The following is a 12,837-nucleotide window of genomic DNA, read 5'->3' on the forward strand; positions in this document are numbered from 1 at the left end:
TCTGCGTCATGGCTATATTCCTAATAAGCACCTCCAAATATCTCGAAAACAATACCCAACTTGCCATTATTCGAAAAATCATGTCCGCCATCGTGGATTTAGAAATAAGTGCTGTATTCGTTATGAACACCCCCAAAATACGTCGAAAATAATACCCATATTGCATTTGTTCGAAAAGTCGTGTCCGCCATCTTGGATTTAGAAATAAATGCTATATTCGTAATGAGCATCCCCAAATATTTCGAAAACAATACCCAACTTGCTATTATTATTCGAAAAGTTGTGCCCGCCATATTGGATTTAGAAGTAAGTGCCATATTCGGAATGAACACTGCCAAATACCTTGAAAACGACATGTTGGGTAAACATGGCATTGTTTGAAAAGTTGTGTCAAAAGTTTGAAAAGTCGAGTACAATTACAACTTTAGTAACCTCTTTTAGTTCCTGAGATAATTTTTGTTCTAATCTAATTCTAATCGTGATGGTTCCCGAACAGAAGTATGGCTTCGAATAGATGATCATCGACCACGACTTTGGTGAGCATCACAGGTACTTGAACGGGTACTGTTAGAAGATCGACCAAGACTGGATGATAGAAGTGATTGTGGAGAATTCGGAACCCTCTGAAAAACGACTGGTCTGGGCTGGTTCTCCGGTCTCTGGAGGACGGACGGACTTGGGTATGGACTCGCTGGGGTTTGTGGTTAGCTGCAGAGACGGACATGTTTATCTGCTCCGGTTGGGTGTGCACATGTGTGCTGTCTCGTGAGCAGCTAGCGCGTCTTAGTAACGATCTAGTTGAGGGCCTGAAGCGAGGAGACGCGTGGGGCACGTGAGTTGCCCTTTAAGTTGGAAGCTGTGTCTGGACATTGTCGCAGGCACTAGCCCGGAGAGCTAGTAGAGGATAAGCTAGATATCCTCCGGTCCCTCCAGCCGCTTAGGTTATTGGGAATTGGAGAGACGTTACTTTTTCGGCGTCGGGAAGTGAGCGTGCCTTACAGGTCCGCCACCAATGAGGAGATTTGGTAGTGGACACAGAGTCCACTGCTTAGCGGTGACAACCGCCCGTTGTGCAATGCGCAACGGGAAGTGAGCGTGCCTATAGCTCTGGTACCTATCTGGAAAATAGGGAGGCTTTAGAAGGCCTCATACTCCTTTCTAACGCTCGCTGGAGTTTCCATGGAGGATCGGCTCTGACATTTGGGTGACTGCGACTTGTGAGCAGTTACGTGCGAACGTACGTTCTACGTTATCTACCAGTGGTCTACGTTATCTATCACCCGCTCCAGCGGCATATGGTGATCGCCCCGCACCTTTTAACAATGATTTGGTCTCCATCATTGCTGAATTGCAGGCACTCAGCGAGCAAGTGACGGCTTTGTCTACACGCCATTTGCGATCAAGATCCAGTTCTCGCCGATCTTGCCCTAGACCAAGGTCCGCTATGCCTCACGGCTTGTGCTGGTACCACCATCGGTACCAGGGCAAAGCTGTCAAATGTGTCCGGCCGTGCTCCTGGTCAGATCCAATTCTGGAAAACCAAGGGAGCAGTCAGCGGTCATGGCGACAGCTGACTGCAGCCAATTCACTGGTCGCCGTCTGTTTGTCACTGACAAGGTAACCAAATTTAAATTCTTGCTTCACACCGGTTCCGACCTTTCCTGTTTCCCTCGGAAACTTCTGTCGACTCAATGCAAAGTTTCCGATTATACTCTTAGTGCCGCCAATGGCACCAATATAAAAACATATGGCAGTCGCACATTTTCATTAAATCTTGGTCTCAGTCGCGAATTCAGATGGAATTTCACTATTGAAGACGTCGAGACAGCAATCATTGGCTCCGATTTTCTAGCCTATTTCAATCTACTCCCGGGCTGCCGCAACAAACTGTTACGAGATGGTTCTACCAGGCTTTATGTTCCTGCCTCCATCTGTAACAAGTCAACTCAGTGTTAAGGCTGTGGTTTCTGACAATGAATTTGCACGCCTCCTTTTAGACTTCCCAGAAATCACCAAACCGCCTGGTCTTCCGAGAGTCGTCAAGCACAACACTCTGCATTACATCAAAACCACAGATGGCCCACCAGTTTCTTGCCGGCCCCGTCGTTTGGCCCCTTAAAAACTGGCAGACGCTAAAAAAGAAATTAAAGAGATGGTGCGCTCCGGTACTGAAGGCCTTCAGATAGCCAGTGCTCGTCTCCGTTGCACTTGACCTTGAAAAATGACAGCACCTGGCGCCCTTGCGGCGATTATCGCAGTCTGAATGCCAGGACCATTCCGGATCGTTACCATGTGAGGCATATTCATGACTTTGCTAACAGCCTCAGCGGAGCCACCGTTTTCAGCACCCTTGACCTGGTAAAGGCTTATCATCAAATTCCTGTGGTACAAGAGGACATTCCCAAGACAGCTATTACCAGTCCATTTGGCCTCTTCGAATTCCCATTCATGACCTTCGGTTTGAGGAATGCGAGTCAAACCTTTCAAAGGTTCATCGATGAGGTCACACGGGGTTTGGATTTCTGTTTTCCTTATGTGGACGATATCCTCATCTTCTCTAAGGACGAGGCTCTCCACAAGGACCTGCGGACTCTTTTCCAACGCCTTCATGATTATGGTGTTGTTTTGAACCCTTCCAAGTGCAATTTTGGAGTAAGAGACGCCCGATTTTTGGGTTACATTGTAACTCCCGATGGCACTCGCCCTCCGCAAGAACGAATCCAAATCCTACTGGATTTTCCTCCTCCCAAAACCGTACAGGGTATGCGCCGTTTTCTGGGCATGTTAAATTTTTATAGACGTTTTATTCCTCAGGCTGCTAAATTTCAGGCTCCCTTAATTGACGCTGTCGTCTCTACCAATGGTAAAGGCACTAAACCATTCTCATGTACGCCGGAGCTTCTTGAGCATTTCGAAGCCTGTAAAGCCAGCCTATCTAGTGCCACGTTATTGCAACACCCGATCATGGATGCACCCCTTGGATTATTTACCGATGCATCAAGTGTCCATGTTGGTGCTTGCCTTCAGCAACAGGTGGACGGTGCCTGGAATCCCCTCGCTTTCCTCAGCAGGAAATTGACTTCTCGGCAAGCTCAGTGGCCTGCTTATTATCGGGAATTGCTGGCGGTGTACGAAAGCGTACAACATTTTCGCCACATTCTCGAAGCGCTACACGTGACTATATATACTGGCCATAAGCCACTGCTGTACGCCTTCGTACAACGTCGTGAAAAATTACCTCCATCGCAACTGAACCAGCTATCTTTTATTAGTCAATTTTCAACTGACATTCAATATGTTAGGGGTGAAGATAACGTCGTCGCGGACACTTTATCCCGCATCGAGGCGATTTCACTCGAAGACGGTTTCGCCGCACTAGCTCAGTCTCAAATGTCTGACATAGAGTTGGCGAAAATGCAAGAAGGATCGGCCTTGAAATTGGAACAGGTTGTGATCCCGGGCACCAACATCACTCTAATATGTGATACCTCAACCGGTCGCCATCGACCTTATCTCACTTCGCCGTTCCGTCAAGTTGCTTTCGACCGTTGCCATAACCTCAGCCACCCTGGTGCTCGGGCATCTTTACGCTTGGTAGCAAGTCGCTACGTATGGCCTAACATCAACAAAGATTGTCGCGAGTGGGCACGTTGCTGTATTTAGTGCCAGAGAAGCAAGGTATCGCGACATGTTAAATCACATGTTGGTCGATTTGATTAACCTATCAGTCGATTCCGTCATCTGCACATCGACATCATCGGCCCACTTCCATGTTCTAACGGTTTCAGTTATTGTTTGACCGCCATAGACCGTTATACACGGTGGCCGGAGGCTTGGCCGATGGTGACGATAACTGCAGAAGAAGTTTCCGATAAACTAGTGTCAGGATGGATTGCCCGTTTCGGTGTTTCTAGCATCGTCACCACCGATTAGGGGCGTCAATTTGAATCGGCGCTATTTCGGCGACTCATGGATTTCTGCGGAGCGAAAAGAATCCGCACCACTAGTTATCATCCTTTAGACGCCGCCTATTATCACCGGCTGGCTGTGGCAGTCTCTTTGGACGAGAGTCGCCAAGGAGAGTGTCAAACTTGCTGGAAATATTTGATAGTTTACAGGTACGTAAATGGTCATGTCAGCGATTGCAAATTGTTTGTCCGGGTTTGATATAAAGATTTTGTAAAGACCACGAAACATAATTATATCGCCATTCACGAAGTTCACGAGGCCGTTTTATTGTTCGTTAGGGAAGCGATAAATTCCCCAAAAACCGATAGCTCAACCCAAATTGTAATGGTAACACTGACCCCAGTGTGAAATGTCAAAACAAAAAGAGAATTTCTCGTAAAAATCGTTTGACTTTGTTTTGACTGAATTAGAATCAAATGAAGTTGATCATAATAATAAACTTTCTTCTTGGAGTTCTTGTAAAACAAATAATTAATATTATCTGTAATTTTTCGTTACAATAATTATTATACAAGTGTGGTAACAACTTAAATTGGGTCAATCGATGAGTACTGTATCGCGAACATTAAACTATTCGTCGAAAGTGTCGTGTCTTTTTCTGTTAATTACACGAACATGAGCAGTGAAAGCGTTGAACGTGAGTACACTGTCGGCTTTATTCGTTTTCCATAAGTGACACTCTTAAAGAATTGGCAATGAACGCCTGTCTCTAATGCACTCAAAGTCTGTAATGCACTTAAGAAATAAATATGTTTGAATGTCTAATAAAATGACTAAGGTCGACACTACACTCCATTTATAGTAGCTGTGTATTTATGTTATGCCTTGTTTTTCTCATTTAGGTCTTTCAATATTGTAATCAGCATTATCAGCTGTTGTTTATTATAGGCCTCCTTTAAAAAATATTGAATTAGGCATTTAGAATTTCAATCTATGTTTTAAGATCATTTATTGTAGTGAATGAGCTTGAGGCTTGCATAGTTGTGTTTTTTTAGGTGCAGAGAGAGACTGTGCTGTGTGTCTTCAGAAATGTCACTACCCCACTCAACTGCCATGTGGCCACATATTTTGTTTTTTATGTGTAAAGGTAAAGATTTATTTTATAGTAAAATATTTGTGTAAAGCAAGTATTTGTGTTTGCTAATAAAAAAATCTTTTTAAATGTTTTATTCTTAGGACTTGGGACAGTCTGCTGGCAATGATTGTGAGTTAATAATAATAAATTAAACATTGCTATCGGATTGATTAATCCTAGTGATTGTAGGAATTTATGTTGTATTGCAAAGCTGGACAAGCCCTAAGAGCTCCAGTTGATATTATTGCATTAAGAAATTCTTTAAGTATATAATTTTGATATGAATCTGTATATATTATATCCATTTACATGAGTAGTTTATTTAGTAATTCTTAAAGAACATATGCTTCTTCCATAATTCAGGGAGTAGCAATTCAAAGCAAAAAATGTGCAATGTGCAGAGCAGAGATTCCTCCGGACTACTTAGACCATCCTGTTGTATTGGAGAAGATATCTCCTGAACAGATAAATATAGAACCGAATGGAGGGTACCAGTGGTATTATGAGGGTCGAAATGGTAAGCAACATATCTCTAGGGCCGCTTCAAATTATACATTTGTAGCCAATGCAGTGCTTCTCTAAGCATCTAATTTGAAGGCACCCTAAATCTGCAAAGTTATAGTGTATATAAAACCTATTATGAGTTTTGAAATAAAATAAGAAATATTGATAACGATTTAATTAAAAACAAATCTACTACCTAAATGAATTTTTGTGTTCTACCGTAATTCATAACTTGATGCTCCTTTAAAAGGTGTGTCTATTACACAATAACATTTTAGGAATTAAGTCACATCTTAAATTGTACAGGTTGGTGGAAATATGATGAGCGCAGTAATAGTGAGTTAGAGGCTGCCTTCAATTCTGGTGAGACAGCATGCAAGTTGCTGCTGGCTGGAGCTTTGTACTGTATAGATTTCCAGAATATGGTGCAGGTGCATAGTAGAAATCATACTAAACGTCGCCATGTCAAGAGGGACACGCCCACACTACCTGCAAAGGGTAATGCAATTGTGTATTTTCCTAATAAGTGCTTGTATAGCTATAAGTGCCTCTCTTAACTCTTAATTTGCGGTTACCGCGGATCCGAGACAGACCTATTTCCGGTTCTTATGGATGGCTAATTAACTTCCGCAACGTAAGAGTTAATTTATCTGACATGTCCTAAAGGTTTAATTATTAATTAGAATTTTTCCATGTATACACATCTATTTTTTGACTTAACTAAATGGGCCTAAAACAAATAACATCAGAAGTTTACTCAAATAAAAAATGTGAAATGAATATTTTAAAATAAATTCTAGGAATCGCTGGTATTAAAATCACAAGCCCGAGTAAAGAACAAGTAAAGGCTGATCATGACCGAAGTCCATCAAATATTGAACAAAGTGATACAGATGTGACACAAATAATGCACGATGCTAATAGCCATAATGCAGATGAAGGACCTGAGATTACAACAAACCAACAACATCATTTGGAGCAATTAGTTCGCACAATAAGGTGAATGATTTCCTAAATTATAATTTACAATATAAATAAGAGCAGTTATGCATGATGAGTACAGCAGTAGAGCGACACAAACGATTGAAACAACCAATTGCGTTGCGCCACTTGCGATTTATAAGCATCCAAGCAGCCGCTTATGTTGACACATTAAAACAGGTGATTGCGTTTGTTTCCCGATTGTATCACTGTTTAAAGTATTAAGTGTGTGTAAAGGTAGATGATTAGCGACTGAATTGCTGCAGACAAGCTGCTTAAAGCCGCTCTAAATGTTTTCAGTTTCAGTTTATAATACATAGTTTCAAATTTGAAATGTATTGTGTAATGATGGTATGAAAGGTATTAAATTATATACCTATTTAGGCTGAGTGATGGATGTGATGAAAGGGTTTGTGAATTTATTTTCTGTTGTTACAGTTCTATGGAGTTACAAGATGAAGAGGAAAATGTTTCAACAGTTCAAAACACATGACTGTAGGGGTTACACTGTCATTTAATGTTGATTTTATATTATATCCTTTTATACAATACAAAATTATGTATATTATACTATAATAAAGTTGTATTATGCTTATATACTGTCTTATTTATTTAATATCAGGTGGATTGTCAATTCTACACTGAAGAGGAACAGTGTTTTTTAATTTTATATTTTACAGTGCACGCTGTGAAAATTTTACAATTGAATTTTTTCACAGATTTTTTCAATTTGTTTTGAAAAGGACTGAAATGTCCGGGCGCTTATGTCGGCCTCATAATATATATATTTATCCTGCTTTATCTGTCACTACAGATTGAAATTCAAAATTTCGGCTTTTAGAATTGTATTTTTTGGTGGTTTTAAAATCTGTGCATATTGATTAACAGCCAAGTACTTGGTGTAACGGGCTGGTGTCCCCAAATCGACGTCAAGGTGCCTATTTTGATTCTGTTAATAGTAGATTGCTGATTTTGAGTGAATGTCAAGGAAGGTTTGCTCACTGTGCTTTGATTGTAATAAAATCTAAAGATACAAAAATAGTATGAAAAAATTAAGAAAGGTTAAAAAAGCGTATTCAATATTCTAAGTAACTACCTATATTATATTTAACTGCCTCCGTGGCCTATCGGTTACCATGTCGGGCTGCCACTCAGAGGTCACAGGTTCGATTCCCAGGCCAGGAGAAATATTTGTATGGCCTACATTTATTTATCTCATGGGTTTGGGTGTAATTTGCGTTTGTCTATGTGTGTGTCCATAGCACCTGCGACACAGGGTTTCCTTAATGCTATGTTGAGTGTGTGCATTATATATTATATTATTTATAAAACAGTTAGTGCAGTTAACATAAGTTATTTGGACAAAAGTGTATAAAATAACAAATGAAAAATTGTCACATGAACTTTTATTATATACTATAAAATAACGAAGACATAATCTACATAGGTAACAATTGCATTAATTGGATCACCATTGCCTCACTGGGCTTTGGCTGGCATGTGTCAAGATCCAGGTATTATGAGGTTTCTTCCACATCGCTTTCTGTTTATGACGAGGATGTTTTGAGCAGATTACATGCATTCTCCCATCCCTCACTACAAAATAACAATCTTTACACCGCCTAGTTACCCGACCTCGAATTTTAAATCCGCATGTTGAGTTTATCATAGGAATTGTAGGTAATAATATCATCTTTTTACTATCATTATTCTGAAATGTACTAAACATCGGTGGTATCAGTTTTGTAGTTAATGCAGGTGCAAGTAAATTTCTGGCCGAAAAGGCTGCACTAATCGTGGATAAAGTCCTTGTCAGTGAGAAGAATTTCTGCATTTCACTGAAAGAAAACAATACCTATTATACTTAAGCAATACTCTTGTTGTACAAGTTATATTTTAAAAATTTAGTTGGGGCACACTTACGTAAGAAAAAATTGTAAAACTTTACCTATAATACGTTTCAGTATACATAGAAAAAAGGGAATCTATCTTTAGTATATTAAAATATTGTTGGTTAGGTTTTGAGAAGTACAGTGTTGAGTTGTCGATATACGAAGCAACTCGTTTGTACCACTTGCTTGGTTAGTTTGTCACAATCACAATTTTTTTTTAAATTTTTTAAGGCTCTGGCAAAGCCATAAGCCTAAACATGAAGTTTAATTATGTTTCTGTAAATATGGCCGCCACAAAGAGGAAGGCAATTTGAGGCGGCGTGCTTGGATTGACTCGGGATTCCTTAAAACGGGCCGATACGGGTATTCTAGTTCGAGATTCGTATAATTTCGCGTTTTAATCTTCGATTAAGGCACAATAGCACTATCCTATTCCACTTTAAACTAGATTTCACAAAATAATTGAAAATCAAAATAAAAACGAAACTTTTCCCTCCAAAAGGTCTAGAGCGAATCCTCACAATTACAATGTTTTTTTTTTAAATTATTGCTGGCCATGGAAACAAAGTCCTTCAGCCGAAAACATAAACGTTTAATTATATTTCTGTAAATATGGCCACCACAAAGAGAATAGGCAATTTGAGGCGGCGTGGTTGGATTGACTCGGGATTCCTTAGGACGGGCCGATACGGGTATTTTAGTTCGAGATTCGTATAATTTCGCGTTTTAATCTTCGATTAAGGCACAATATAACACTATCCTATTCCACTTTAAACTAGATTTCACAAAATAATTGAAAGTCAAAATAAAAACGACACTTTTCCTTCCAAAAGGCCCAGAGCGAATCACAATCACAATGTCACAACCAGTGTTGCCATATGGTAAACCAAAAAATCTGTAACGCAAAGTCTAAAAACCTGTATAAGATCAATAAGCCAAAATTTGTATGAAATCTGTAAACAGGAAATAATAAACCCAATAAGTTTATGTCAGTTTATTAAAATAAATTGTTTTTTTAATAGAAAAAATGACAGATACATATTTATAGATGCAGATTACAGATATATATTTATTTATTTTTATACATATTTTTATTAATTTTTCTTATTAAATTGTTATCTACATTTAGCTTGTAGCATGGCTCATTATTTAATAATTGTTTTGTTAATAATAGTCCCTCTGTTGTCTCAGTGCCTAAATGATTGCGAATTTAGTTTTAATTAAATTTGTTGAGGAAAATATTCTTTCAACAGTGGTACTGGAGTGAGGAAGGCTTATTAAAGCGATAACTAGTTGTTTCAGAGTTGGATAAAGCAAATTTCCGTCACAGTCTTGTGCACCAAAAACTTGTTGCCAAAAAATTTCAGGATCTTCTTCAATGGACTCCAAGAGATTATCGTTCATTCTTAAATGACGCCACTCATTATCTAATGTCTGTAAATTTTCATGTCGAATTACGTTAGGAAAACCTTGTGCAACTTGACCCAATGCGATTATTCGGCATTTAATAGTAATGGGATTAAGAAAATCTAACCTTTTTGTGATTTCATTGCCAAAATTGTAACGGGCCTTAATTTTAGCTCCTTCTATAAAAAAAACCGAGACATCGTAATTTGAACAATTTTATATCACTGGGATTCAAGTTTGGAGCGGATAAAGACGTGGCAACATTTATATCAAGATTAAGTTCTTCGATTGGTTTGTAGTGTCGTGGATTATCAGGCTGTATGTTTTGGATTTCTGTTCGTGACAAGTATGAACTAATATCCAATATCCAAATAGAATCCATGTAACAATCCAGAAGAGTTTTATAAGTATTGCTTAAATTTTCTTGTAACGAATGTATTTGCGGTTTTTCTGACTGCATCGTTTTATTCAATTTGGTAAAATAATCCAAGACAAATTTCATAAATTGCAAATACAGTTTGTTATATGGATGTTGAGCATCGGTAAAATAGAGTCCGCTGAGTTCAGACGGTCTGTAAAGGCGGTATCAGTAAAAAATAATTTTAATGCTTCATATTGTTCCAAAACACGCATTACTGCAGAACGCAGTGAGAGCCATCTTGTCTGGCACGGATGTAAAAGTTTATGGGGCTTGATTGTAAGAAACTCTTGTAGTTCTCTTAATACTCCTGACCGTTTTGGACTCGTACTAATATAATTGAAGACGTCACTCACCAGGCCTTCAGGTTCCCTTGGTAGCTTTGCGCAAGCGTACGATGCACATAACGCAAACGAGTGACAAATGCATTTCATGACATATAGATTGGGTACCTATATCTAAAAGTAATCTACTTACTACAGAGTTATGCTGTCCGAATATGGCATTTGCCCCATCAGCGGCAAATCCAATCATAATCTTTATAGGGAATATTATTACCCGTAAATAATTTGACTAGATGCTCATAAAGTTTTTCGCCAGTAGCATCTTGAACGGGTACTAGTCCCAGAAGCGCATCGCTTACTTTTTTATTTTTATGATATCTAACGACTGCACATAACAGTTTCACACTTCCCCATATCCGCACTTTCATCAATCAAAAGTGAGAATTTGATGGTTTTCAAGTCAGATATTACGTTTTCTTTTTCTGGTGCACCAGTCACTGATTTTATAATCGCAGTTGTTTTGGTCCGACTACAAGCAATTTCTTTTGCGATGGAGGAATCTTTACATATCGTTTTTATTAATTCAGGAAGGTGTATAATAATATAATAAAAAAAAAAAAATATAATAGGTAATCCATAACATTCATGGATAAGTTGTGTTCAGCAACAAAAGATGCTAATAGAATCTCACCTCTCTTAACGTTATCTGTAATATCAGTACTGCAAAGTGTTTGGCGGTTTTCATATGCGTATAAGATCATTTTTACCACCACCTCCAATAGCAAGATCTGTTAAACAGAACTTTACAGTATCCGTAATCATCGCCCTTTTGACTTCTTTTTAACGAAGGCTTAAAAAACTTCTCGTCCAGGCAAGTCTGATTAAAACGCTGCGTGTTTCGCGACTTTTTAGTTAACATGATTATTGTAGCATGCTATTGTCTAATATTGTAACTATGAGCTTGTATGTTATTGAACGACACTTGCATATTGCACACACTAAAAAAGCACACGTCAAGGTTAAGATAAACGTATAAATGTTCAGTGGTCACAAGTGCATCTATTTATATTTTAAAAAGGACTTGTAATCCAACCTATTAAAATAGACGAACGAATTGTATAGTCCGTTTTCCATGCCCAATCAATTACTTAATTCGGTCGGGTAGGCAGTATGCATTTTGCAAGGGGTTTCCCGAACTTGCCTTTATAGTTATGTTCGGAAATCCCCTACCGTTATCGTTAATGTTGCCATGACAAGACAATCTAAACTCAATAATAAAAATCCGTTTTTTAAAAGCCTATTTATTAAATTTTTTTTCTATTTTATCATAGACTATGCCTAATTCCAAAAATCTGTATAAAAATAGTGTAAAATCTGTCATCTGTAGCGGACGCCGAAAATCTGTACCGATACAGATAAATCTGTATATATGGCGACACTGGTCACAATAACTCATGTCATAAAAATGTCACACCCCACACCTCACCTCATGCTTAGACTATGGAAACCAAAGGACATGTTATACTGACATATAAATCCGACGTTATATGTATATGATGCATTTAGACGGTGAAAACATAAACATTTTATTGTCTTTGTTTAACTACTGCGTGTCGTCGTAAGCCAAAAGAGATAGCACTACATTGATTTATGTCAAACGCGGGAATGGAAACTACATAACGTCATCTTAAATGCCAACTGTCCTCATTTTATCATTTTTTATCATCAGTTCTCATATTGATGGAGCCATAAAAATAAAAAGTGAAGTGAAGTGAGTACCCTTTGACATCCATATCCGGTTGTCAAAGGGAAGTACATCAAATGTCAAAACCATTGTTTGGCCAAATGGTTTAGTAAATTATTCGCATGAATTGTAATGAAATGGACAAAAATATTGTCAGTGTGAACAATTAAGTATTGATAAAAATGCGTCGCTGCAGCATTAAGGGGTGCGGCAGTAGAAAAAGCGGAAATCAACCGAATGTTATATTACACCGGCACTGCATAAATAGCATGGCATGTGTTATTTTTCTGCCTATAAATCATACAAAAGCCCTAATATCTCATGTAATTAGACTCATTTAAGTAGTTTATTCATAAGTCTTGCCAATTTTGCTTTGGTTACTTTGGATTGCACGTTTGTTAGTATATTTAGATGATTGTTGATAACGATTATTTGGAGATAGTGTTGTTCTTGTAAGCAGACATATTATCGATATTCTGTTATTGAAACAATTCACTACCAGGTTTTTATTATTTCATTATTATTATTTTAGAAAGAAATAATGGTTGAAAATCATAGGACTG

At 38.4% G+C, this 12,837-nt stretch overlaps 1 protein-coding gene and 1 pseudogene across 3 annotated transcripts; one reads left to right on the top strand and one right to left on the bottom strand.

The window, feature by feature from the left end:
* Positions 1-1,804: 1,804 nt before the first annotated feature.
* Positions 1,805-7,100, top strand: LOC113227988 (E3 ubiquitin-protein ligase rnf146). Of its 3 annotated transcripts, XM_026461102.1 has the most exons (6): positions 4,285-4,606; positions 4,965-5,056; positions 5,408-5,561; positions 5,855-6,046; positions 6,349-6,547; positions 6,968-7,098. In XM_026461102.1, the coding sequence occupies exons 1-6, from the start codon at positions 4,585-4,587 to the stop codon at positions 7,020-7,022; spliced, it is 714 nt and encodes a 237-aa protein (XP_026316887.1). In that variant the 5' UTR covers positions 4,285-4,584; the 3' UTR covers positions 7,023-7,098. The 3 variants fall into 3 exon arrangements, 2 of the variants coding, with proteins under 2 accessions (XP_026316888.1, XP_026316887.1); XM_026461103.1 differs by lacking the exons at positions 4,285-4,606; positions 5,408-5,561 and adding an exon at positions 2,489-4,118 and having other exon boundaries at positions 6,968-7,100; XR_003310250.1 differs by lacking the exons at positions 4,285-4,606; positions 5,408-5,561; positions 6,349-6,547; positions 6,968-7,098 and adding an exon at positions 1,805-4,118 and having other exon boundaries at positions 5,855-5,984.
* A 2,707-nt stretch (positions 7,101-9,807) lies between these two features.
* LOC113227993 lies at positions 9,808-11,133 on the bottom strand (annotated as a pseudogene).
* Positions 11,134-12,837: the final 1,704 nt, after the last annotated feature.

Source organism: Hyposmocoma kahamanoa, unplaced genomic scaffold (assembly GCF_003589595.1).
Source record: "Hyposmocoma kahamanoa isolate Upper Pololo Valley unplaced genomic scaffold, ASM358959v1 220, whole genome shotgun sequence".
Classification (NCBI taxonomy): Eukaryota; Metazoa; Arthropoda; class Insecta; order Lepidoptera; family Cosmopterigidae; genus Hyposmocoma; species Hyposmocoma kahamanoa.